Consider the following 27257-nt stretch of genomic DNA (forward strand, 5'->3'; position numbering starts at 1 on the left):
GTTTTCCAATCCAGTGGGTGCAGAATGTTAGTGGGGTTAGGATGAAGTGGGGGGGGGAAGACAGCTTGTGTAGATTTTTCTTACACAAACTTTATTTCAATTGTGTGAAAACATTTGTTACAATAATAAACCATGAAAAAACAGCCACGGTCTCTCTATTTAAAGTCACCTACGTTGAGTATATCACAAAGTGCATGCGATACTAAAAGGCATGTACATCATTTGTGTAAAACAGCCATCGAGCATTCCCGAGCAACACCGTTGAAGCGAATCAAATCCCAACGCAGTGATTCGATTAGTTCCCTCTGAACGGTAACGCAGCGAGAGTCTTAATACTTGCTATGTGAGGAATCCAGTCAATATAAATATACGATATGGCACTTGATTTTTTTTTTTTTTTTTTTTTTTTTTAGGAGGACAAGTAAAATCCATTTCAGGATCAAAGATTTTACACGCGAGGAAAAGCGCAACAGTCCACAGAAAAGAAGCCACAAAAATAGAATTATGAAAAGCAGGGTTTCCCAAAACAACAGTCTGGACTCAAAATGGGTCACATTTTGTGAGCTTACTAATTTGTCATTAAATGTCGTCACGACAACGCGTGATTGATTTTAGCAGAGGAACCACATTTGTAACTTTTCGAGTCAAACCGTATTTGGGAAACCCCGATTGTAAACAATAAGACGTCATGGAGTGCTGTACATGCTTCGGCGCACGTGAGGTTTTTTTTTTTTTGCTTCAGAACTGACGAGAGGTTCCCTGATCGGACTGCAGCAGTCGCACGATCGACGGGTCGCTTTTGGCACCTTTGATGAACTCCTCCAAGGACAAACGACCTGTTCAAACGGCAGAAGTTAAAGTCAGATTGGGGGGTTATCAATGTTGGCCAACAGGTGGCGCTGTGGTATTAGTCACAAACGCTTCGCCAAGTGTTCCAACACGAAATCAGTGATGTAGTAAATGCTTGTTTGAGCATTTATCCAGCTTAAAGTCCATTTTAGGACTATTTGCCTTCGCACTAATAGCCTTCTGGATCCTGAATAGAATCTCACCATCATTATCAATGTCCATTTGTCTGAAGATCTTATCTGTGCGCTTCTCCGGCGTGGATTCATCCTCCGGCATTTTCATCACCGAAGACACCATCTTATAAATGGCCTGCGAAAACGAAGGCGGGTTTAGTCACATAAGTGTTTTTCATAGTGCAAGTGAGATCCCCAAAATTGTGAATCTTATCTTGGAAATAATCGAAAAGGATCTCAGCCTTGGATGAGGACCAAAACAAACAAAAAGGGGGGTTGGGGGGGGGAGCTCTGATGCATTTCTAAAGCCAATATTGATGCGACCTCGCAGGCAGCTGAGCTCACCACGCCGGAGGAGTAAATATAACCACGGAAAGGGCATCTTCTGTGATGTCAAGAGAAAATATGACTACAGTCCTACAAGACCAGAAATCGGATTTCAAAGTTCAAATTTGGAAGCTGAAACTGCTGTTTGATTTAGACAAATAATCCCTACGTTTGACATCTCATGTTTCTAAAAGCCGTTTATCATCAAGCTTTGTTTTTCCCAATTCCATATTTAATTAACCTGCATATCGTTTACTGATTTATGTCTTAATTGAATTATGTTTGTCACATTGTGTGACATTGTGACGTCATCGTGAACACTTAAGACTGAGATCAAAACATTGATGTAAAATAAATACTAAAATTGAAATATATGATTTAAAAAAAATTTTTTGGGGGGGGGGGGGGGGGGTACCGTATGGGTGCCATGCAGTGGAAAAATCTCACCTGGACTATCTCCAGCATCTCGGCCCGGCTAATGTAACCGTTCCCATCCAGGTCGTACATGCTGAAGGCCCAGCGCAGTTTTTGCTCCAGCCCGCCGCGCGACGTCACGCTCAGTGCGATGATAAACTCCCTGAAGTCGATGGTGGCGTCGCCGTTGGTGTCAAACGTGCGGAAGACGTGCTCGGCGAACTTGGAGGCGTCTCCGTAAGGGAAAAAGTTAGCGTAGATCTTCTTGAACTCCTCCACGGTCAGGTGACCCGTGGGGCAGTCCTTGAGGAAGCCGCGGTACCACTCCTGCAGCTCGTGGTCGGAGAACTCCGTGTTCTCTCGTAAATCGTTCAAGACCTCGGGCCGGAGCTTGCTGTTCTGTTTTCCCATGATGCAACGCTCCCGTCGACAAGGGCGATTGCTCGGCTGATGTTCTCGACACTGCCACTTCTTTAGTTTTTGGACGACTACTTTTGTTTTCTGCTCTCCTGTAGAGAATTCAAGTAGAACCGACAAATCTCATTAGCATATAAATGGGAAAATAATCAATTGGTTCAACAAATGGTTGATGTCATATTGTCATATTATTAGAGATGTCCGATCCCACTTTTTTTGATCAGATCGATACCACTACGAGTATTCACTCTTTGAATACTCCGCAATACAGAGTCACAATACCTGTGGTACTTTTAAGCCTTTCATGCACCCCATAACATGAGAAGTTGTCCACTGTAGTAATCGCTGTCCCTTGAAAGGGTTAATATTAAAAAAATAATAATAATAAATGAACGCAACAAAATATTGGGACCAGAGACCTTTCTTTCTAATGCAGATAATCATTCACGGCAGTATAACCCCAACTACTGCAGAAGAGGAGTTTTTTTTTTTGTTTTTTTGGCCTTCAGTATCGGTGCCTGGTATCGGCCGCCTCCATAAGTACCCAATACCTTAACATAAGGCCCGTATCGTCCTGGGATTTTATATTGTTGATATTGCTGAACTGGAGCCAGCTGATGGAAGAGTAGCCTGCTCTCTTTTTGCTTTTTTTTGTTTTTTTGTGTGGCATGATTGTATTGGAAAAAAAAAAACAATTCCATTATTGTTGCAAATGCTGCTTGATGGAGGTATCGGAATCCCTTGTGGAAGTTAATAGATTGGATGCTCAGGGAGCCAGAAAAAAAGTAAGTAATGAACACGCCCGCCAATAATTGGCTCTTCACGAGGAGCATCAGAGTGTGATCGCAACATCACAGGTGGTGCAGGTGTAAATCAACCTGGAAAAAAAAAATCATCACACTCATTGCTGCGCTTGGATTGGACGTGTCATTGTAAATTCTGTATTTATTGTTCAAGCATCTACTTGACCAAATTAGGTCATTTCCGAGGGGGGGGGGGGAGCATGACTGGCATTCACGGCATTTTTTTTTTTTGCTAAAAGAAAACAATCCCGCATACCTCTTGACTTTTCACGAGAAACTTGATGTGCCGGCCCTTGAGTTTGCTGTTCCTAATTGCCAATCCCTCGTGTGAACCGTCCACTGTTGTACGTGACTTCAAATGAAAAGTGACTTGTTGAATCTGGATGGAGATGACGAGCCCAACGCTCGGAACATATGCAGTCATAGCGTGTGAGTACAACAAACGATGTGAATGATTTTAATCAAGGGAGCGGAACAAATGACACTTGTCTTTATTTCCATCCTCATTACCGTATTTCCTCAAATCATTGCCTCTGCTCTCAAGTGATGGCAGCGCTTTTCCTAGCCGGATGTGTCATCCGCTTGACGACCCCCCCCCCCCCCCTCCCAAACGGATACTGTAATATGGTGGCTGTAATTACTTTTACTGCTGTGTGACATCTGATTCCAACGTTTGTTTGCAGTCGATTGGCCGAACGATTTTGAAAAATAATAAAAATGGTACCCTTAATGTTATTTAATTGGATGGTAATCAAACACGGATGCTGTACGAACCTCGGGACAACAAGGACTTGAGAACCTCTTTCCTACTGAAGTGCGTGTGTGTGTGTTGGTTATAAAAACAGAATTGCGTTAGGAACTAATTGGTCTTAAAAAATAAATAAATGAGCTCTCATGTCATTTCTCGCTTTGTGCTTTTCTCTGAACTGCTGCGGAGAACATCGTGCGCTGGCTCAGGATGAGGTCCCCTGACACACCAGTTGCTACGGCAACCGAATAGTGGTGCTGAAGCGCAAAAAAAAAAAAAAGGGAGCCAATGCAACCGCCAATCTGGGACTCGTGCAGGACAGATGATGCAGCACTTGGCATACTCTGATGCAATTAGCCATGCCTTTACAAAATATTATGTAAATTGAGTTCACCGAGACAATCGTATGCTTCCAGAGTCTCTCCGAAAAGATATGAAGACCATTTAGTAGCAGGACACCATAGTTTTAGGCATGATAACACCATTGTTGGTAAGTTATATGGTGTCATGCAAAAACTTTGCAACCTTGCTCAAGCCAATTCTAAGACTTTTTTTTGTAACTTTTTAAGAAGAGATTCCAAATAGCGAGCCAATTGTGCACTTCAAAAACAGTCGCTTCTGCCCGATTTCACTTTGATCGCTAGCTATGCTAAAACCAAAAAAATATATATGAATTGGGAATTTGAGATATAATCGTGTATCCACCTTTAGCCATCGCTCAGAATGAGATTTGCTGTGACATTTTTTCCAATGTAAAACATTTGCCTACTCTCAATAAATTATTTTTTATGCACCACCACTAGTCTAAATATGGCATTCTGATTAATATTGCATTTGTGGAATCTAACTCAAGCAGAAATAATCCACTCATTTTTTTCCATCACTATCCAGAGGCGGCCATTTTGTCTTGTACTGCCACTTGCTGTCGATTGAAAATGACGTCACAACCCCAAAGGACTCAACTTGCGAACGTCACATGACCAAATTCAGAAAACAGGTGAGCTGATACCTGAATATTTTTTTCTTTTTTTTTAAAAATGTATATCATTTTGATTATGCGCCTGTTTAGCCACATTCATCGAGGTTGTAAGGTAATGTTTTAACTGCTAGCGCTTAGCCAAGCTAGCTCCTTTTTAAAATACCAGTTGTAACAAACTTGTCTGAGGTAAGTAGCAACGTTTCTAAAATTATACAATTTACTACCAGCTAAATTTGACTTGAATGGATCGGTATACATTTGATTTTTAATTTAAAAAAAAAAAAAGAAAGAAAAATACTGGAATACCAACGTTGCCTCTGTCCTAGCTAGCCGACCGAACTTCTGCTGCAGCTCGAAACCAAGCCACTCAGAAAGCCACAATCTGTTCTGAAGAAACACAGACTTATCTGAACTTTAGTCCCAAAAGTTGCTCGGCCCTTACCAAGAGTCAGACAACAGAAACTCCCTTTAAGAAAAAGATAGAGAAAGCAAACAGCAATAACTGACACACCTGTCAAGCTTACACTGAAAGTAGAGCAGAAGATGAGTTCTGAGAAAGGGAAATGGAAAATAAATGTGCACCCCACCGAAAAAAAACCAAAAAAAAAAAAAAACCTGTTGTTGTAGTTCGTGCACAGTGGCACATTTTGACGTTTGATGTCCTTGAAATGTTTTGAACACAATACTCACACTATCTCCGGTCATTATTGTGGCCTTTATTTCAAAATGTCACATTTCACCCCCAAGATAAACTGACCCAGACCATGGGGTCAGTTGTAACATTTCACTCCTTAGGTTTGAGGTTGCGTCATGCATTTTCTGTTTGCGTTCCACTGGCATTTTCCATGACCTTTATTAGTAGACACTTGAGGCTAGTTTGCGGAGCACTTTGAAGACCCCCACGTCAAAAGGGCTCAAAGTTAGAGAAATAAATGTCAAAAATGTTACAATTGTTCCTGGTCTCCACGTGAACTGGACTATATTGCTGGATGGAAACGCTCACGTGTGTGCAATGTGTGGGTGGACTAAAGCAGTTGTCCATCGTGTGTTTTTGTTTTTCCAGTTCGTCCGTTTTTTATGTCACAATTTAACATGTGGTTAGAGAGGGCAATAAGACCAAATAAAATTTTCTGACTCCCCTTAAGACTTCCACCATTCTGATAACTACACAAAGTGCAGCTGGCCTTTGTTATTAGTTACTTGAATGACATTTATTGATTCTTGAAAGCTTTTTTCCATCCCACAAATGATGTCTGACACAAGAGTAACGGAGTAAAAGGGATACTTTCAATTATTTGTTGATGCATGATAACGGTTTCCAGTTGTCACTTTGGGTTTTTTCTTCGATAAGCAACTGTAACGTTGTACAATAATGTGAATTTGAAATAAAATAAGTGGACTGAATAATTCACTCAGACTTGACAGAAATAGGAATGTGGTGCAGTCTGGTCGTCAATGGGTGTAACCCTCAAACTACCATCGTGTCTTCTTTGAGGAGAAAACTGGCACGGCACCCGAACGCGCACTTTGAACTTTTACGTTCGAAGAAGTTTGTTATTAAACACACTAAAATAAAATTTACCTTTGGAGGGGATGATTTTGGAGTTTCACGGGAGAAAAGTCCGCTTCGGTCGGTCCACTTTGACGTCGTCTTCAGCGGACAGAATTCACAATCAACTTCAGCGTCTTCTATGGACCAAACCAACACGGGGGAAAAAAATCACACATATGTTCAAAAGCGGAGTTGTTGCAAAAATGCTGTTTACTCACAGTTGTTTGTCTATCTACAACCTACATGCGATGCTTAGAAGCTTTAACGGCTGCAGGAAGATGTGGCACGAGCTCGATTTTCATCCGACTCGACCAAAAAAATAACAATGGGGTTTACTTTTCACTTATGACCCAAAATACACGTTATTTCTCACGGCATCTTGTGAAATAACTATATTTTAATACGATATCTTCAACTCCTAAATGGTTAAACTGAGTGTTGAGAGTGGTGAAATGTTTAATGCTGAAAGTGTGACTTGTTCGTATGAGCCAACCTCCCTACGTACGGAATGGTTCGTTCCACTCTCTGCTTGCTTGCTTCCATCGGAGAAAAAAGTCGCAGCGTCCGATGGAAAATTATCTCCGTCGACTATTATTAGCTCCCTATCTCAAATACGCGTATGAGAAGAAAACCTTGCAAAAATAACACTGAATTTAAAAAAAAAGGAAAAAGAAAAAAAGTTTAGCAGAAGAAGACTATATATTTGTATACAGTATGTGTGTGTGTGTGTGTGTGTGTGTGTGTGTGTGTGTGTGTGTGTGTGTGTGTGTGTGTGTGTGTGTGTATCTGTATCTCACGAGCCCCTGTTGAAATCCAATTTAAAGCTGTTACCCATATATTTTAACACTCTAAATTGTGTAGGCTCTTTAACCATGAACATGCGACTGTAGCTTCAATTGTGCAGCTGAGACACTTCAGGAAGTGCGGTGTGTATGTCAGTATTTCAGGCAGTGGATCAATAATTAACTGTGTGTGTGTGTGTGTGTGTGTGTGTGTGTGTGTGTGTGTGTGTGTGTGTGTCTGACGCCTGACACCTGTTCCCATAAGCACATTGCAGGTTTCATTCTATCTGAAGGCAGGGATGGCGCTACACCGAAACGTTGGGACCGCACTGTCTCGTGCAAAATGACCCATTGCTCACTCCACATTCGGCAATGGGGAGTACTGATTTTGTTACCATGACAACAAGGGTTGGAGGAGGAGGGAGAGGGGGTTGCGGTGAGACAAACGGTTTCTTCCAGCACAGTGTGGGGGGAAAAAAAGTGATTTTTGATACTTCATACACTAGCATCGCAGATCAATGAATGGGGCGCATGCAGCGCACACATGTAGACTGTTGAATTAAACGTAACCGTTGGAATTGAAAAGGGGAAACCACCCAAATTATTAGGAAACAACATTTTCAGGTGAGCAGAGGAGTTTTTGTTTCCCGAAATTGTGCACTAGAGGGTGCTAAGAGGTCTGCAAGTTTAGGAGGCCACCGCTTTGCAAGTCGAGGCCTTGTCCAAAATGATTTTGTTAAAGAACCGGAATAACACACTCCACTGTCTATAGCACATATAATGAGAAAAAAAATGTGTGTCTTTACCCATTGTGGTTAGAAAACACACCAGCCGAACCATTATGGCAGCGTTTTTACGATGCAGAATAACACGAAAGGAACGCAACATAAAGTTCATGGACTATGCACACTAAAGCATGACTAGTTGAAAAAGTCACGTTAAGATTTAGCTGGATGACCAAATGTCATACTATACACATGGGAAAGGATTAGATTAGGTCAGGGTAAAGTCTTTGGTTGCTGTCATAAACTTGTTGCATTAAGCCTCAAATTTTCTTTGGAAAAAAAAAACGTGACCCTCTGCCCTTTTCATGAAAATCAAATTTTTATTTTTTTTTATTCTAGACGAAGCATCTCTATAAGGTCGTCAAGCGTGACTCCTCTGCTATAAAGTGGGGAAATCTCTAGCCTGTTCAGCCATACAGTACATGTGACCAGACAGGCCACGTAATTCTAAAAACAACAACAACAACAACAACAAAATTCTGGAATAAAAAGAACAGAAACATTTTCACTCCCTAATTCAAATTTTTTTTAATCGTCTGTGCGAGTGAGGACTAGCAGTACAGAAAAAGGCTGGATTTTTAATATACGTATATATTTTTTGCTTAAGTTAGATCATCTGAACGCAAGAACGTATGCAATACGTAACAACACGATAGCATGCACGCCTTCTATGGAAGGTGTATAATAAACTTTGTCCTGTCTTCTTAGATTGTCAATCCTTTTATTAGGTTCAAAAAGCGTTATCACTCGCTCCCTGATAAAATAGAACAACAACATTGCTGCAGGGTGCACATTGCGTTTTACGACACGGCAGATACTCTGTACATGACTCGGTTATGTCTGGACTTTCGGGCCACTGTTTGCCCCCTCCAGATTGACCAATCATTTAGTAACCACTCTAAGTATGTCAATTAGGTCACAAAAAGTAGAATCAAGTTGATCAAATATTTTATAATCGTTAAAAAATGTAACGTGCCAGAAAAAAATGGTTACAAATGACAGAATTTTCTTTTCATCATCAGCAAAGTAGCACCAAAAATGTCCTTTCATACAGTATATGAGCTTTCTCGTGATTGAATCACTCAGACAAATCGCACAAAGTGTAGCTTATCAAGTATTCAAGGATTAACCCCCACTGCCCCAAACCCGCTTTGGATCCAAACCACAAATATGGCAGTCAATACAAACCCACATCTTCAAGTTAAATTTTCCAAATGATGCCGCCAAATATGCTTCCACTAAAAATTAGGTTCACGGATAAAGAAAAAAAAATTTGCGCAGAGTTAAAAAATGTTTATTTATGTTTGCCTGAACAGCAAATAAAGCCTGAGAGGAACCTTTGAATATTTGTTGATCAAAGTTCATTCTCCAGCTTGTATTGAATTAGGGGGGGACAGTTTTCATTTTGGGTTGGTGGCAGTGGAAGCAGCAACACAAGAACAAGAAGGTACTATTAAAATTGTCATTTTTTATGTACTTGTAATCTACTTGGAATGAGACTGCATTTATAAATGTTGGGTATGAAACATGTGTGGCAACCTTTTTATTTTTCCCGTTTGGAAAAAAAAGTCTGCTGAGGACCGTTTGAAACATTTCTGAAAAAAAATCCAGAAATCCAAACAGCAGTCAGAATTTTCAATATTTAATGAGAATAGATGACACCCAAACTAAAGTGTCGCTTACTTTCCGATTCTTCGGTGAATCTTTGCGACACACTTTCTGGTATGTTTTGGCTGTAATTTAGTGAAGCTTGCTTTCATGGGTGTGGCCATTTTCAAAATGCGATGAATCACAAATAAGTACTGAGTGCAATAAAGGACTGCCAACGACAGATCAACGTTGGAGCTAAACTTTGATTTCAACAGATAGTCCTCTGAAATGACTCACATCGGTGTTTCGTTTGATTTCATAATTAACGAAATATTACATCAAGAAAATCGTCCGAATATTCTTTTTTAACCCTTTCAGTGACAGTGACAGTTTTAATTTGCATATTTGTGGGGCCCCTTGTTGTTTTCAGAACAAAACGGCACAATACAAAATAAAGGGCCCAAAAAGCCACCTTGCTATGCTTTTAATTTGTATTTAATCAACATTAGAAATTGCTAAACTTGTTTCAATTGAGTCAATAAATTAATCACCAGATTAAAAAAAACGCTTTAAGAAATGGAAGAAAAATTTTGTCTAAGTCAGTCTTGTCGTAGAAACAAGTTAATGGTACACGATAGCTCCATTTGACTTGGTTGACCCACTTTGGTCAAGCGCAGACATTGAGTTACAAAAAACAAACAAGGAACAAAGTAACTTCAACTCATTGACTTGTCTCGATAGATCAAACATTTGAGTGAGGACCCCGCCGCGTAACGATTTCAGAAAAATCTGTGTTGTAAGCTTTTGCTTTGAGCAACGCAGTATCCTTTTCAAACCTTTTCCCTTTGTCCCTCCACACTGCAGGTCACAGTGGACTTTGAGCGTTCCTCCCAGTAAGTGCTCTATAAAAGCTCCGCAGGGATTCGGACGACTCAGTCTCATCTGAGTACTCGCCAAGCGTCCGAAGGAATTGGGCTATACGGGCCCACCATGAGGGACTCCAAGCTCTGCCTTCTGCTGATCCTCGGCGCATCAGCCTTGGCTGGTGAGTATTTCTGACAGTTGTCGTCTTTTGTCGTCCTTTTAAATATACAGTATTGTATTTCATAATATGAATGTTCAATTTCATATTATTTAGGTATAAAGATTAAGCTTGCTGTTGCAAATTTTCTATGATCACTGTTGGCTAAAGATCATGCTATTTGAAGTGTCCTCATGCTAAAGAGTCTGTGGATGACCATCTGAATCCGGTTCATTAATTTGGACATTTCACAGAGGAGAAACTTTACCTTTGAGGGAAAAGGAAATTGAAGTTTACAGATTGTTGCCAGAAAGGATTTTTTTTTCCAAGTCAGTCTTCTCCTTTTCTATGATTACCTTAAAAAATGCAAGTCAGGGATTTGTCAGACTATTGGAATCTTCTTCATTCTTTCTGTGTGTTGAATTCAATATCAGCGTAAAGGTTTGGCTTACCTGGCATTGATCAAAGGTGTCCCGCAAGGCGCGATAATTGGTCCTGTGATGCTCATTTCTATACAAAAAATAGTTTGACAGAATATTCCTTTTCCAATATCGCAAACACTGCTATTACAATCATGTCATATTCAGAACATTTATACCGCAACAAAACAAATTTCATGGAGGAAAAGGCTGCTCAAAATTTTTTTGGGGATAAATCAGTTCTGGATTATGGTGACCCTATCTATCAACATGCCTTTGTCTCGGCATTAAACCCCCGGTGTCTGTTTTTCACTCTGCACTTCGAATCGTGATTACTACTGCACCCATCTTTGTACTTTGCTGCCTATCAGAAAGTTGTTTGGACACCCTTATCTGCAGAAAAGAGAGATGTCACAAAGTCTTGAAATAATTCATCATCAGCACTTTCATAAAGTAGTTCCTCAGACTAAAACTGGATTTGATAAAGCCTTCGCTAAAAAAAAAGAATACTGTATATATATATATATACCTGTATATAATATATATATATATATATATAGAGATATATAGTCAATTTTTTAATAGCAGATAAACAACTCATAACACAATACAGTACATTAAAATAGTCTTTAATTAATCTTATGTCTATGTTCTAAGAGCCACACTAATAATAATCTTTTGGCATCAATAAACAATGATACTCTTTCTTGTTCAAAGTTGCGCAAGATGGAGATCAGCCAACGTGTCTGCGTAAGTTGCCCCGATTGCCGAATAATTTATCACATGACAGCAATGAGCGTCTTACTAAATTGATGTGATTTTCTACTCAAGTGGCCAAACGGTACAAGACCCTGCACAAGTACGAATACCAATACGTGGCGGAATCTCTGAATGCCATCGACGGAGCCTCATCAGTCAAGAATGGACCCAGGGCAACATGCAAAGTAGGAGCAATCCAGTCTCTTTTCTGATATGCATATATTTATTTCAGATATTACATTTACAACGAGTCAGTTTTAATAAGTTGAAACGCGGTGGAGGTAAACATATGATATTAATTCGACGTGGGTCATATGTCACAGGTTGAAATCGAAGTTCCGCAGACTTGCAGTTTCATCGTGCGCACAACTGGCTGTGCCCTGAGTGAAGTGGTTGGCTCTGACTCAGATGGCAACCCCACGTTCGGTGCTGCCCCCAGCTCAAATGCCTTTGCTGATGAAATGGAAAGGTACCCCCAAAAATTTGGAACATTTTAACAAATATGGGGTTGTCCAAAAACAAGCCGGTTAACATATTTTCTCCATCTTGAAGATATCCTCTCAAGGTTGTAGTTGAGGGTGTCTACGATGTGAAACTGTACCCTGAGGAAGGTGAGACAACAACCGCCCTGAACATCAAGAGGGGTATCATCTCAGCCCTGGCTGTGCCTATGATGGAAGAGGACAAGAATAAGAATATGGTACACCTTTTGGCAATCTCCAAAAGCAACAACAATATTCTATTTCCTCGATTAAACTAATAATGCCTTCTATTGTAAAACGAGTACTGAATGCATTTGTTCATTTTGCATTTTAGCCAACGGTTCACGGTATGTGCGAGACCTTCTACACCATCAACGCTAGGGAGGACATTGCAACAGACATCAGCCTGGAAAGGGACCTCTCCACATGTGACAGATTTGTCCCAACAAGAGATTATACCAGCCCCTTGGCACTCATCTCTGGCATGGTAAGATCAAAAAAAAATACAAAAGGCATGCAGGAAATGAAACAAGAGAGTTTAGGGCAAGAAAATGCCATTTAAAATTGAACAAAGCACAATGTCCCTTTCATAATGATTATTTCATTTTTCATTTTCAGCAATACCCCCTTTCCAAGCTCGTCAGAAGCTCACAGACCTGTAACTACAAGTTTGACAACGAGAAGAAACACATGACCTCCGGGTCCTGCACAGAGAAGCACATCCTGATCCCATTCTCCCACAAGTAAATCTGAATTTTACCTAATGCCCGCTGTTTCAGTAAAATAGCGCATTTTCTGCCTCAGTTCGGATCCTAAAACGGTGCTTTACAATTTCAGGGGTGAATATGGCGTTACAAATGTCGGAAAGCAAGAACTGACCCTGGTGCACGTTTCCACTTCCAACGACAGAATCTTTGATCATGGTAAATCTACATATTTTTTTTCCTGAGATGTTTTAATTCCCATCTTCAAAGCAGAATCACCGATGACCACGATGCTGCTGATGTGTCACAGGTGATAACGTCAAGAGTCTTCATATGGACACCGTTGAGCACAAGACATACTTCCAGGATAAAGAAGCTTATCTGGATCTGATGAGTGAACTGGTCAATCTGCCTGAGACCGAGGGCGAGAGGAGGGCACACCTCTTCCGTCAGATGGTCACCATGGTCCGCGGAATGAAGACCGAAACTCTGAGCGGTGCCATTCCAGAGGCTCTCGTTATGTCCCGTGTCCTGACCTATCAAGTTCTGGCCCAGTGCGGAACTCCGGAGTGCAGCAGTGCCATCATGCAGATCCTTCGGGGCTTCCAAACCACAGCAATTGAAGTTGACGCCACAGTTTTTGCATTGGGACTTGTTTCTAATCCTTCTGCCCTGCTGATAAATGACATGCTCGAAATGGTCAAGTACAAGCCCAGCAAGCCCATCATGTACGCCCTGAGCAATGTAGTCAAGAGGTGAGCTTTGTTACCTTTATTCAGGGTATACCATTGACTGTCAAATATAATTCGAAGGCACTAAACCGACATTTCTTCATCTGCAGGTTTTACAAAAGTGAAGGAAAGCTAATCCCTGAGATTCGCTCTGTTGCTGAATTCTTGGCTGGTCATTTGGGCGACTGCGCTGGTGATGAAGAAAACACTTTCCTGACTTTGAGGGTATGTCATGTAGCAAATGGCTCGTTCCATGAGTCTTATGGAAACATTAACCCATTATCAAAAGCCCGTTTCTTTATTCCGTACGATAAAACTAACTTTTGTCCGTGTTGGTCTAGGTTATTGGGAACATGGCTCCCGCTGTTGTGCCTGCTAGTCCTGCACTCAGATCTTCAGTGCTCCAGTGTGTGAACCAGCCAGCTGCTTCCCTGGCAGTGCAGCAAGCTGCCATCCAGGTTTACCGGCTGACTCCCATCTCAGATGAGGCACGTGCCAATTTTTAGAGATATTAAAGGATGGTTTGAATAATTCATGATCGTACTTGCTAATTGGATCAATTTCTTCTGTCACAGGGAAGAGAACTTCTCATTCAGGTCCTTTTGGACAGTGCCACCCCACTGCAAAAGAGAATCGCTGCATATCTTGTGGTTATGAAGAACCCGCTGCCAAGTGAGTTGGCACGTTTGGCCGCTGCCCTGCCCACCGAGAAAGATACCCAATTCAAGAGCTTTGTGGTATCCCACATGACCAATATTTTGTCTTCAACTGGGACGAAAACTGAAGAGTGAGTGACAAGCTGCTACGTATGATTTATTTTGTCATTGTCAGGGTACTGTAGAATTTAGACGATTAGAGTTGAAAATGTATCTCTTTTCTTATCAAGACTCAGACAAAAGATTCGCGATGCCATCCAGGACAATGAGATTGGACCCGTCAATAACCCCACCAAATTCTCTCGTAACTACCGGATGGGATCTGTCGAGGGAAATATGATCTTTGAGGGCACCAGCTACCTGCCCAAAGAAGCCATGCTGGAAATGACTCTTAAGGCATTTGGATTTGACATTGACATGATGGAGGTAAATATTCTGAATGATCAAAACACAAACCGTCAGTTTAAGTTTCTATAACACCAATTGGTTGACTTGTACGATCATTACAGATTGGTGTTGAGGGTAAAGGATTTGAACCAACGGTTGAAGCACTGTTTGGTGACAATGGATTCTTCCCCGACACTGCCATGAAGACGATGTACTTTGTCTCGGATAACATGCATGCAGTCAAAGAGATTGTACAGAGCTTCCTTCCCGGTTTGAGGAATGCTGAGATGAAGAGACGGGTACTTGAGTCGGTTGCAAAGAACTTGTACTTTGGTTGTGTCGAACAATTCGGTAATACTTCCTCTCCGCATCTGTGTTCAGATCTCTCAGAACTTCATGAAAGAAGTTGGGCAGAATCTCAACGCGCTGATGAGAAAACTGCAGGCCACCAAGTCTCCAGAGGCGATGATGTATCTGAGATTGTTCGGAAACGAGCTGGGATATCTGAAGACCAGTGAATTGGAAGCTATGGCCTACTCTGCTGCCCTGATGTTTGAGAGCATGTTCAAGATGTTCCCTACTGATGTAATGAAAGACAATGCGGCTCGAGGAGCACAGTTTACAAAACATGTTTGAGATCTAAATCTGATTTGTATTTGTGCAGCTCCTGAAGGGACTGATGACAAAGGCTGACAACACCATCTTCGCCCACTACATCTTCATGGACAATGACTTTTTCCTGCCGACTGTCACTGGCGTGCCTCTGAAAATTACATTGTCTGGAACCTTCACCCCTGGTGTCAAGGCTGGATTTAAGATGGCCCGCGACATGGTAATTTTTTGCTGAACGTGTTCAACCGTACCAAATGATACGTAAGTCACGTATCATTACACTAACGACTGTGCATCTTTTGTGTTTCTCTGACAGAGTGAAGTCGCTTTCATGCCCTCTGCGGGCGTTGAGTTTACAACCCACGTTGGCGCCTACATTCCTGAATATCTCAACTCTGGATTAGAGATGCACTCCAACATCTTCCACGAGAGTGGCCTCCAGGCCAAGATCTCGATGGGACGTGACCACGTCAAGCTGACCATCCCTGCTCCAAAAAGACCAACCAAGCTCATCAAAATGACGTAAGCTGCACACAAAAAATGGTGTCGGAATGGTGTCAAAAGCGAAATATTTTATTTGAACTCCTTCTCTGTGTTTCAAATTTAGAAACACCCTGGTGGCAGTTAATGACCTGAGGGTCGTGACTCTCCCCCCAATGGTGACAAACAAAGTCGATGTCAGTGAATGCACCCCCTTCTTTGCTGGGATGAAATATTGCACTGCTCTTCAGTACACGGATGCTTTCTCTCAAGACACAGCACCCTACTTCCCCATCACTGGTGACAGCAAGTGAGATTACACAAAGAACAGCTACATTTTTCGATATAGATTACTGAGCAAAAACGGATTCGTTCATGAAATGATTTTATGCGTTTTATTGAATAGATTTGCACTGGAGCTCCATCCGACAGGCGAAGTCACTGAGTACACTGCCACTCTTGCCTATGAGCTGCTGAAAGAGGGAGACGAGGGCAAGCATAAGATCGACTCTGTGAAGTTTGTTCTGAGAGCTGAAGGTACATCACACTCAAGACGATAGCACGCTACTTGACGTGGTTCTGAAATTCACTGGAGTGACATTATGGAATTGGTCGGACCAAAACAGGCGCCAAGCCCACAGAAGCCAGAGCCATCATGAAATACAACAGAAGGAAGCACACGGTCACAGCTGATATCCAGATTCCTGACTATGATGTGGAAGCAGGTTTGAGACTGGGTGTTGTTGATGGCAATACCAGAGGCAAAGGAACCCATTCCATCTATTTGGATCTTCTGAACAAAAAAATCCCTCAGCTTTCCCTCATTGGTCGAGCCAAGTAAGAAATCAAGTGTCTCATGGAGGAACAAAGATGTCATACGACGTCTATTAGCTTCTGACTCGCTGGTATTTCTTTCAGTCTTGAGGTGATGAAGAAAGGTATGCTTCAAATTCAGCTCCTGGTCCCCACACTTAACGTTGACGCCTCAGTCACAGCTGACATGAAGCGAGAGGAAGAATTGGAATTGAAACTAAAGAGTGAAGTGAAGGTCATGGATGCTGTGTCCAAGCAGGAGATTGCAATGAAATATGGTAATATATTTTTCTTATGCTTTTTTCCTTATAAAAAACAACCATCAGTAATACTTTAGCTCATCTGAAACTGTTTGCACTTTTTCCGTTATTTAGACGACAACAAGGTTGAGGTTGGGTTCAAATCTGACATGAACACTGACGTCACCTTTGGCCCATTCAAGGATTTGTTTGAGAAGTACACCCAAGACCTTCTTGACACAAAGGTGGGACGGACCGACATGAAGGTCTCTCACATCTTTAAGAGGTTTGGAGAGGTATGAGATCCAACAATTTTTGCAAATGGGATTTTATTCGTGTTGAAGTAGAACAGCTTCGATTGCTGTCTGTTTCTTAGGCGGCAAACAACTACATGGAGAAGTATGGTGCTGAGATCCCTTACCTTCAGAACTTCAGAGTTCCAAATATGCCTGAAATTTCCCTGCCAGAGACACTGTTCCTGAACACGTATGTTGGAAATGAGCCACATGAATTAGTGATTGGGTGTTTCCAAAACATTTCTAAATTGAACTTTTGTACTTTTTACAGTGAAACAAAGGCTGTGTACTACTTCAACAAAGAGCGCTTCACCGTCACCATTCCAGTCCCTCTTGGGGGAAAGTCAACAAAGGAGCTCAACTTCCCGCCGGCTTTAACAACACCTCACCTGTCTCTGCCTGAGTTTGGACTGGAGATCGTCTCCATGGAGATTCCAATCCCGGAGGTTTTTGTCCCTGAGAGGATCACTTTGACTATTCCTCTTTTTGGCAAAGCTAAAGTTTCAACACAGATGAAGAGCAACCTCTACGACTTTGAGACCTCAATCGCAGCCGGCAAGGATGTTATGGAAGCTCCAAGTTACTCTGCCAAGTTTGATGCCAAAGGAACCTCTCAATTTGAAATCCTCTCATTCAAGATCGAAGGTATTTTTTTTAAACTTTTAACTATTATAGATTAACTGAGTCTTAAACAAGGCTGTAACGACTTTGAATTTAATTTTCGTTTCTTTCGTTTAGGCTCTGGACTGTTGGCCACCACTGACTCACTGAAAGCCCAGATGAAAGGCTCTTTGTCCCACAAGTTTCTTGAAGCCAGTGTCAGTTTTGTTGAGGATGCAACCATCACTGACAAAATTAACGTTCACTCCCATAGCAAGATTGAAGCCACAAGCCCATTTAGCCTCAATGTCGACATCGATCACAACTCTCTGACTGGAATCAACGCTGAGAAGATCTCTGTTGATAGCAGCTTTAAGGGAATGTTCAAGGCCGGACCCCTCTCTGCCAAGACTGTTTCAAATCAGACATTCTACGTTATTCCATTCAAACCAAATGCAAAGTTCGATTCTTTGCTTGAATTGGAATCAACAATCGTTCAGGCTAAAAACAGACTCACCGGAAGCTTTGTGGATGGTGACCTCCTAGTTGTTTCGAACACCAACGCCTTTGAAGACACCTTGACGCATTCCGCTGAGTTTTCTTTCGCAGACAGCAAAGCCTCACTGAAGTGCCATTCAAGCGCCCGTGCTCTTGGTATGAAAATCCACCACAAAGCTGAAGCCTCGGCCGGAGCAGGCAAAATTGCTCTGAGAGTGGAAACAAACGCGGACCACCGAGAAGATCTGATCTACTCACTGCTCACTTCCTCTCTTGATGTCAACGGTCTGACTGTAAACAGCGATGCCAACATTAAGCTTCTGAAGAACACGGCCATGCACAAAGCCACCCTGAGATTGGACAAGAACGGTTTGGTCACAAGTGGAACAAACACGCTTCGGAGCCCACTGTCTCTGGACAACACCTTTAACGCTGGGCTGGACACTACGAAAGCAACTCTGTCCTTCAATAACAAGGCTGCAATGTTCGACCTCAACTTTGATAATGGCAATGATCTGACGCTAACACTTTCTAGCCTTATCTTGAACTCTAAGGCTAAAGCCCAGGCTAGTGAGTCTGCCTCTTATACTCACGATATTGCCATTAACCTGACACCCTACACCGCATCTGCCAAGGTCAACAACAACCTGAAGCTTCTCGCCGCTAATATCATCAATGATGCCCAGTTGCAGGCCGGCTCCTACAAAATTGACCTGACCGGAAGTCTGAAAACTACCTATGATAAATCAGAGATCAAGCACAGCTATCAGATTAACTATGCTGACATGACTGCCATCGCAAAGTGCAGCACAATTGGGAATCTTTTTGGAACCTACATGAGCCACACCTCAGATCTTGAGATTATCGGTCTTGCTGCCAAGTTCACCAATGACGCTCGCTTTAACTCGCAGCTTCTGCGCTTTGACCACAACATCCGTTCCAGCATTGTTCCTTTCGACTTCAACCTCGATGCCATCTTCAATGCTGATGGAGACATGGCGTTGTACGGAAAGCACAGTGCACAACTCTACGGCAAGTTCCTCCTGCGAGCGCAACCCTTGGCTTTTGCTACCTCACATGAATGCCGAGCCTCAGTGAGCCAGGCGCTAGATAACGGACTTTCCCTCGAGACCACATTGGACAATAAGATGGATGCCGGTCTTTCTATGAATGAACAGAAGGCCATTGTTAGTCTGAAGTCGAAAATCAACAATCACGCCTTTAATCAGGACATCAGCGTTTACAACACCGCCGAGGGAACTGGCATGAGCATTTCCGCGAACATCCTCACAAACATCATCAACGCAGAATCCAAAGACAACCAGGAATTTGGTGTCTCAGGCTTCCTCAAGTATGATAAGAACACAAACTGTCACATCATTCAGTTCCCTCTGCTGGAAAACGTGCCTGTCTTCTTGGAAGGTATCAAGGATGTTCTTGTCGGTGTTGCAGAACTTGTTCGCGACTACATCAAGAATGAGCGGATCGGAGAAAAACTTGAAGCTCTTCCGCAGCGTGTGAGTGAGTTTGTTGCCCAACTTAACATTGAAGGCAAAGTCATTCAGTTGAAGGAGTACATCAGTGACCTTACCCCCAAATCTCTGATTTCCATGGAGGATGTGGATGCTGCTTTCAGAAACCTTAGGGTTCACGTTGAGAAAATGATCACTGAGGTCACCTTTTACATCCAACACTATTTTGCCATGATGGAGAAGATTATTGTTGACGGCAGCCTGCCTGAAACCGTGGCATCACAGATCCAGGAACTGCTAAATGCCATTAATGAAAAGTATGACATCAAGGGAATGGTCCTGTATCTTATCGAGACTGTGAAGACGATGATCCAGCAGATCGACTTGGAAAAATTGAGAGGCACTAGTGTGGCATTCCTGCATAATATTGAGAAGGAATACCAAATCGTGTCTAATCTGAAGGATTGCCTGAATATCATGAAGCAGTCCGTTGACAATTTCGATCTTGTCAACTTTGTTGCTGAACTGAAGAAGATCATTAAAGATATTGACATTAGCGGTTCCGTCAAGGTTTTAACGAGTCAGATCCCAATCGAGCTATTCAATGAGATGACGGAGTATATCCAGGAACTGATCCAGGATCTCAAGGTCTTTGACAAAATCAACGCATTGTCTTCCAAGATAAGGGAGTTCATTGTCAAGCTTGAAGCTGACAAAAAGATCCAAGTCATCTTTGAAAAACTTGTGGAGGTCATCAAGCAGTTTAGAATTGAGGAAACCCTCAACACTGTTGCCCGAATGGTCAAGGATGCAAACATCCCTGCAAAATGCCAGCAATTCTTCCAGGTCGTCATTGACTACATGCAATCTACTGAAGTTAAGGATATGATTCAAGACCTGAAGTCCTTCGCTGAGTCTATCATGCAGAAGATGACATCACTGGATTATAAGGCATTTGTGGATAAGGTTAATAAAATCACTGCAAGCTGCACAACTTATGTTAATGATCTAATCAGGGCTCTGGAAATTCCCAAGAAACTAGAAGCGGCAAAGGATTTCGCCAACGTTGTCTTGACCTCTGCTAAAGGCATTTCGGATCGTCTGAGAGAAATCAGAGTTGCAGAAATTCTTACATCTGTAAAGGAACTGATGGACCAGGCTATATTTGAAGATATCAGGAGGGTCTTTGAAGAAATCAAAAAAGAAGTTACAAATATCGACTTCAGAGATGAGCTTGTCTTATACGTCAAGGTAATGAGGAACTACTACAAGAAAGTTCTGGCGATTGCCACTTATATTTGCCAAAGTGTGATAGATGGAATCAGGTCAGTGTTCCCTGAACAAAAGATCATCGGTGAGCTTCAGCAAATCTACGACGCGCTGACGAGCGAACTGAAGAAATATGAGGTGACTATTCCATCCTTCACCGTTCCGCTCACTGACCTTGTGGTTCCCTCCGTGAAGTTCAACATGGATAAACTTCAGCAGGTTGACATCCCCACACAGCTGGACATTCCTGAGTTCACCATTCTGGGCTTCCATACGATCAAAGCCACCACCATTTCCTTTGATGACATCAAGCAGAGAATCCTCCAAGTTATCGATTTCATCTTGAATTATGACTTCAAAATAATTGATATTGATGCTTTCTTCGGAGACCTCAAGATGAACTACTTGCCTTCCATGCCTGAGATAAACCTCTCAGAAATTACCCTTCCTGAGATCTCCTTCCCGTCTCTCCCACACTTCCCTGTCGATAAGCTTGTTAAGTCTCTTTCAGTTCCTGAGATTGAACTTCCAACGATCCCAAGTGATATTATCGTCCCTTGCTTTGGCAAACTCTCTGCCGAGATCCGGTTTAATACTCCCATCTACACCGTGAAGACATCTGCCGAGCTCCAAAACGCCACAGAAAAAGTCATGACACCCCAATTCAAAGCCATGATCAGTTCCCAAGGCACATCTCCCAGCTTTGAAATCCTGAATTACAAAGTTGACTCAACTGCTCAGATTGCTCTTCCTAAAATGAGCCGCGTTGTGCTCGCAGAGACCCTCAAGATCAACCATCTTGCTCTCGTCGTCGACCACCTAGCCTCTCTATCTCTCTATGGTCTCTCCGGCCAGGCCCAAGCAAAGACTGCGGTGAAAGTGAACACTCCAATTTACAACGCTGATGTCACGAACCACGTTTTCGTTGCAATGGAAGAGGGAATGGCTGCTTCTCTCGAGACTAACTACAAACATCTTGTCGACCTTCCAATCGTCGGTGTCAAAAGTGATGCCATCGTGACCCAGAAAGCAATCGTCCGTCAAGACGGTTACGCCCTCACTTTGACTGTTGACAATGTCGGCAAGTCTGTTGCTCAGGAGAGCAACCACAACAGCACCCTCTATTTGTCACTCAGTCCAAGCCTTGTCACACTGACTTTCTCCGGCAACACAGACTTAAAAACAGCGACAATGAAACAGCAAGTAACAGCCGAGGCGAGCCCTTACATCTACAAATTCAATTTGCTCAGTAACATGAAGGCGCCAATCGTGAAGAGCAGTGTGGTTTCCGCCTCTGGAAATGTCAACTTCATTACCATGAAGGCCGATCTTAAAGCAAACCATGACACAGAAGTGACTGGAGTGGTCAGGGGACTCCTTTCCAATGGAATTAACATTGTTGCCTTTCCCAACGACTTGGTTGCTGACTTCCAAAACAAAATCAATAGCAGGGTTACAATCTTTGGAGCACCTACTGCTAAGATTGATTTGCGCAACGATTATTCCGCCGCTCTGACACCCAACAACCAGAAGCTGAACACAATTTACACCGCTCGTCTTAATCAGGCTGTAATGACTTACAACCTCACTGTGGACAACAACAGAAATGAGGCCGGCGCCTTTATCGCGATGGATGGGAATGTCAATCTTGACTTCCTCAACAACCCCATCAGCGTTCCTGCCATCCAAATCCCCTTTGTCGACATGCGCACCCCAGCAATAAAGGACGTGAATCTATATGAACTGATGGGACTGAAGCACCTGATGATTTCGCCGAAGCAAAACGTGGATCTGGATGCCAAGATTGTTTATCAGAAAAAGAAGGCTGCTCCCATTGCGGTGATCATGAGCCTGATCGAGATCCCCCCCGTGGGTGACCTGATTACAGAGTTGTCCTTCAAGTCTTCTGTCATCAGTGTGAATGTCAACACTGGGCTGAATGCAGCAGATGATCTTGTATTCCGTCTGGGAGCTACGACGACCTCAGTGTTTGAGGCCTTAAAGGCTAAACTTGATGGCACCGCCAGCCTGACCAGCAAAAGAGGAATCAAGCTGGCCAATTCCTTGTCCCTAGAAAATCGGCACATTGAAGGCACCCACGACAGCACCTTCAGCGTGAGTAGTGAGACTCTGGAAGCCGCTACCTCCGTGACCTCTGTTGCACGAATTTCTCTGCCTATACTGAGCTTGGAATTGAACCAGCGTCTGGTTGGGGACACCAAATCCAAAACCAAGGCTCACTCCACTGTGAACATTAAGGGCAATTACAACATTCCAGTGGTCAAGGCTGTTGGAAAAGCAAACGCCGATTGGAGCCTGAAGCTGGAGAGAACCAGTGAAGACATTTCCATTGAGACAGCCATGAAGGCAAACGTGGATGGCAAAGTCCTTGATGACTATATCGTCCTTGGAGTCCTGGACAGTGACGTGAACCTGTTCTTGAATAACGGCCTGCGCTCCACCTCCAAGGTCATTGCTGATGTCAAGCTGAACCACGGCACCACGAAAGTGATCAACTTCGATTTAAATGACAGCGTGTCTTTGCAAGCCTCCCTCAGTCGTATGTACGCCACGCTGAAGCATTTGAGTAACAATGAGCTCAACCTGTTCACTTTCAACACCAACGGGAAACATTTTGCCCAAGCGACCGTTGATATTGCACCAGTCTCTTCCTTGACTGCTGATATTGAGATTAATCTGTCACAACCAAGCACCCTGGGGGATTTCACCATCTCGGAGAAAACAGTGGTCGATGTAACAGTCGCCAAACAGAAGATCTCCACCAACGGCAAGTTCATCAGCCCACTGTACACCTCAAATTTTGATACGCTCTTGGAGGGAAACGCTCCAGTTTTCAAAGGCACACTTAAATCCTCCGCCACCTCCACGTTCGTCATCTTGGATTATGACATGGATGGTGAGTTCATGATATTCCTTGAGTATAATTATATGTATTGTACTGCAATATTTTCAAGTACTGAATGACACAAAACCTTTTTTTACCCAACAGCTTCTTCAACGGTAAACTTTGAGAATGCCGCTTTGAACGTGATTAACAAACTCATCCTGAAACATGCTGACCTCAACATGGATGCCAACCATGTCATTGACCAAAGCACGAGGTAAGATTATCTCTTTCTTTGCATACTGTACTTCTTTCTCCTTCAATCACAGGACCACAATTCAATTTAAAATCTCCTTTTTTCAGTGTTTCTCGCCAGACCCTCAACGTGGACATCACCAGCCCAACTTTCACTGATGTCAACCTTCGCTACGCCGCTCGCAGAGATGTTCTTAGTGCCTCACTATCTGCTCCATCTATTGGCTTCCTGGGCTTGCAGATGAATGGCAGGGTCCCATCTCAATTGAGCGCAAGAGTCTACGGTCGTTATCCTGTGAGTTGAGTAACCTGACGCTTTTACAAATGGAATTGCTTTTTGCTCAGTCTTGCTTAACAGTTCTTTTTTTGGGATTTTTTTTTTTTTTTGACAGTCTGCTCCAGAGGCTGATGTCGACATCTTCGTCATAAAATCCTCTTCCAAGAACGCAAATAGGATGAACCTCCAGATTACCTACAACACAGAGGCACCCAAAATCATTCTCTCGGAATTGAAACAGCGAATCCCTTCCATCGTCTCTGCTTTCACGGAGTTCCTTCGCAAGTATCAGATCACAAGCAACGTGGACAAGTTGAAGAATGTCGTCGTTACCCGCATCGGTGATATCTATAACGCCGCCATAAACTACGATGTCCAGATGAGCCAGCTGTCAATCTTCTTCAGAAACACCATTGTCCAATACCAGCAAAACCTCCAGGTTATCGTGGACGCTATCGTTAAGCTCCTGAGGGAGACCAAGTTCCAACTTCCAGGGTCTGATGAAATGACCACCCTTCCTGAGGTCCTGAAGAAAATGACCGACAGTATTGCCACGGCTCTGGACAAAAACACCCAGATTATGTATCAGTCCATGGAGATCTACTATAACTCATTTGTGGAGAAAATCAGCACCATGAAAGTCTCCATGCCAGTTGGTGATGCGGTTACCGTTGGCCAGATCTTTGAAAACGTGAAAACATATGTACGCGACATCATGAATGGACTGGTGGCCTTTGTGAAGAATATGGAGAGTCTTGACACAACGCTGGAGAAAATGAGTGAGACCATGAGAGCTGTCGTTGGTAAAACTCAGCAGTTTGTTGACTCGATCAAGTCTGACTATTTAGATCAAGCGTTCCTCCGAATCAATGACATCTACCGCAATATCGTGACGCTCATCAAGGTTATCGTTGACAAGATCTCTGCCCTTGACACGGAGCAGCTCAACAATGCGTATGGTTCCATCATCGACATGATCATCAAGGGAGTTGATCAGGCTAACGCGACTCTTTCCGGGTGGCTGACGGAAGCTTCACCTGAGGCTCGGGTGAAACTCACAAATGGAAGGCTTGAAATTGACCTCCCTTTTGCATTTCAACAATGACGAACAAACCAAGGTCTGAATTAGCAGAAAACACTCCCGCCTCTTTGGAAGGAGTATTGCCACTTAGATTGCTTAGCCATATTTATGACAAAGGTATGACAGTTTTAAATGATCTTGTTTCATCTGTTGTGCATGTAACCTTTTACGTACTCACGGGATAAATGACATTTGTCAATAAAGTATCTGAAAGTGAACCATCCGAGTTCAATGTTTTGTCTGCAGTGCCTATGAAACAAAACCATTACATCAATTGCGCGTTATATCCGAAGCACAGCACGTACCTTGTCGCAACATGTAGTATCGGCACGAGAGCCGTTTCTAAAATCCTTGGCTTCATTCAAAGTTTTTAGTTTGATTTTGAATGAGCGCTTCAAGACTACGACACTAGTTTCCCCCGACGCATTCAAATGAGATCCTTGCGTAGAATCACCTGACAGTTCAGTTTGTATTGAGATTAGAATTGAGCATTGAAACCACACTCTCATACAGGTATTCTTATATACAGTATACATATTTAAAAATATATATAAACATTTACATAACTCTTTCCAAATAAAACATCAGAAATGTTAATAGCCATACTAATGCGAAATGACATTTACTTAATCCTTCATATTTTCAAGCGAGCCATTCCATAAATGGGAGAAAAGTGATGACGATTGTTATGAGCCTAGACTGAAAAACAGGATTGTCAGTTTATGACAGGGGTGCAAAATCATATTCTTTTCACAGGTTTCAATCAAAGCCATAGCATGCAAGTCCACAAGTTCGTTTGCGATAAATTACATTGCAGTATCATATTCAGTTAGACTTGTCTTCCTCTGTCTAATGAGGTTATCTTGCGTGCAACGCTCTCACACAATCCTGCTCGAACAGCCTTTACCGGCTTTTCTAAATAGGGGAGAGGTGAATCATCAGCGTATGGATTGACAGGTTGAGTCACTTTTGGCTCGACGCAACAAACGCTCACTCACCCACATGCTTAGTCATCACTGGGATTAAAAATTGGCAATGGCAACGTAGCACGACACACAAACCGAATACAAGAAACAAGAAAACAATGATCCAATTAGAAGATGCGGTGATGAACTCACTTAAGAATACGTCTCTGATTGCGGTTGGAGTTTGTCGTGCACGGCCTTATACGAAGACATTTCAACCAAAAGACTTGAAAAAATATTCTCAGTAAGGTGACGAGTATAACCATAACAGCACGTGTTTATTAATAAAATAATAATTCGATCAATTCCAAACTGAACCGTCGTAATGGTAGCAGATGTCACAAAAGATGTGACATGACCCGGAAAAAGAATTTTCAGAGATCAATATGCAGAACTGTATATGTATACAAATAATGATGACATTCATGATATGTTCTCGAGTGTGGAAATCAGAAATAAGAGTCGATGAATTTTAAATGTTGCTGTAAAACAATACGTCATCTGAGTCAACTTTTCTTCAGCAGTATGATTTATATTAAAGATCAAAGGTTATCTCGTGGAAGTTTTCAAACGATAATTCTCGAAGTGTGGTACTAGTATCACGAGTGGTACGCAGGATCCCTCTAGTGGTACATGAAAGAATTACCGCCTGAGTACAGTTCGGTTGTATTTAAGATTTTCGGGCCGCCAAGAACTGTTTGTTTCGAAAATGTATCCAGTTTAGGTACAATTCCTTTTTACGTGCGGTGAATTTGAATGGAATCGTTTTAGATACGGTTATGGACAGTTCAAGCTTTTATTAGTGGAAAAAGACTGTTTGCTGTTTCCAAACAAGTATCACACCGACCACCCCCACCCAGTGCTGACATCACATCTTATTTTGTGAAACATTTTACCTTTGGCCTGCAACAAGGACTAATCAGACTTTGGAACCGTGACAACACATTTGGAAGACCCTTAATCACGTCTGGTAAGAC

The 27257-nt window shown here is 42.5% G+C and overlaps 2 protein-coding genes across 5 annotated transcripts; one reads left to right on the top strand and one right to left on the bottom strand.

Annotated features, from left to right (window-relative positions):
• Positions 1–79: 79 nt before the first annotated feature.
• LOC147185666 (hippocalcin-like protein 1) lies at positions 80–6549 on the bottom strand. 4 transcript variants are annotated; one of them, XM_086104319.1, is made up of 5 exons: positions 6506–6549; positions 6293–6399; positions 1797–2272; positions 1053–1158; positions 80–836 (listed from the first exon to the last, which is right to left on the bottom strand). In XM_086104319.1, the coding sequence occupies exons 3-5, from the start codon at positions 2172–2174 to the stop codon at positions 739–741; spliced, it is 582 nt and encodes a 193-aa protein (XP_085960445.1). In that variant the 5' UTR covers positions 2175–2272; positions 6293–6399; positions 6506–6549; the 3' UTR covers positions 80–738. The 4 variants fall into 4 exon arrangements, with proteins under 4 accessions (XP_085960445.1, XP_085960444.1, XP_085960446.1 ...); XM_086104318.1 differs by having other exon boundaries at positions 6481–6541; XM_086104320.1 differs by lacking the exon at positions 6506–6549 and adding an exon at positions 6481–6501 and having other exon boundaries at positions 6293–6396.
• A 2684-nt stretch (positions 6550–9233) lies between these two features.
• LOC147185667 (apolipoprotein B-100-like) lies at positions 9234–25533 on the top strand. The gene is made up of 29 exons (XM_086104280.1): positions 9234–9276; positions 10284–10464; positions 11577–11609; positions 11691–11803; positions 11942–12087; positions 12171–12318; positions 12435–12587; positions 12719–12843; positions 12938–13023; positions 13115–13559; positions 13646–13760; positions 13877–14023; positions 14111–14322; positions 14422–14617; positions 14701–14877; positions 14960–15163; positions 15243–15410; positions 15507–15712; positions 15798–15980; positions 16077–16207; positions 16297–16507; positions 16589–16761; positions 16858–17018; positions 17099–17208; positions 17290–17663; positions 17757–23774; positions 23868–23979; positions 24066–24252; positions 24350–25533. The coding sequence occupies exons 2-29, from the start codon at positions 10410–10412 to the stop codon at positions 25337–25339; spliced, it is 11379 nt and encodes a 3792-aa protein (XP_085960406.1). The 5' UTR covers positions 9234–9276; positions 10284–10409; the 3' UTR covers positions 25340–25533.
• The last annotated feature ends 1724 nt before the right edge of the window (positions 25534–27257 follow it).

The sequence above is a fragment of the Hippocampus guttulatus genome, chromosome 23, assembly GCF_054856545.1.
Source record: "Hippocampus guttulatus isolate MCC_2025c chromosome 23, RoL_Hgut_1.0, whole genome shotgun sequence".
Lineage (NCBI taxonomy): Eukaryota > Metazoa > Chordata > Actinopteri > Syngnathiformes > Syngnathidae > Hippocampus > Hippocampus guttulatus.

Excerpts from the sequence above, each read along its gene's own strand:
- LOC147185666 (XM_086104319.1), bottom strand. The coding sequence starts at position 2,174 with ATGGGAAAACAGAACAGCAAGCTCCGGCCCGAGGTCTTGAACGATTTA. Across the intron at positions 1,159-1,796 it reads AGATGCTGGAGATAGTCCAG|GCCATTTATAAGATGGTGTC; the intron begins GTGAGATTTTTC and ends TCGTTTTCGCAG. Across the intron at positions 837-1,052 it reads AATGGACATTGATAATGATG|GTCGTTTGTCCTTGGAGGAG; the intron begins GTGAGATTCTAT and ends CCGTTTGAACAG.
- LOC147185667 (XM_086104280.1), top strand. The coding sequence starts at position 10,410 with ATGAGGGACTCCAAGCTCTGCCTTCTGCTGATCCTCGGCGCATCAGCC. Across the intron at positions 13,560-13,645 it reads CTGAGCAATGTAGTCAAGAG|GTTTTACAAAAGTGAAGGAA; the intron begins GTGAGCTTTGTT and ends CTTCATCTGCAG. Across the intron at positions 14,323-14,421 it reads ACTGGGACGAAAACTGAAGA|ACTCAGACAAAAGATTCGCG; the intron begins GTGAGTGACAAG and ends TTTCTTATCAAG.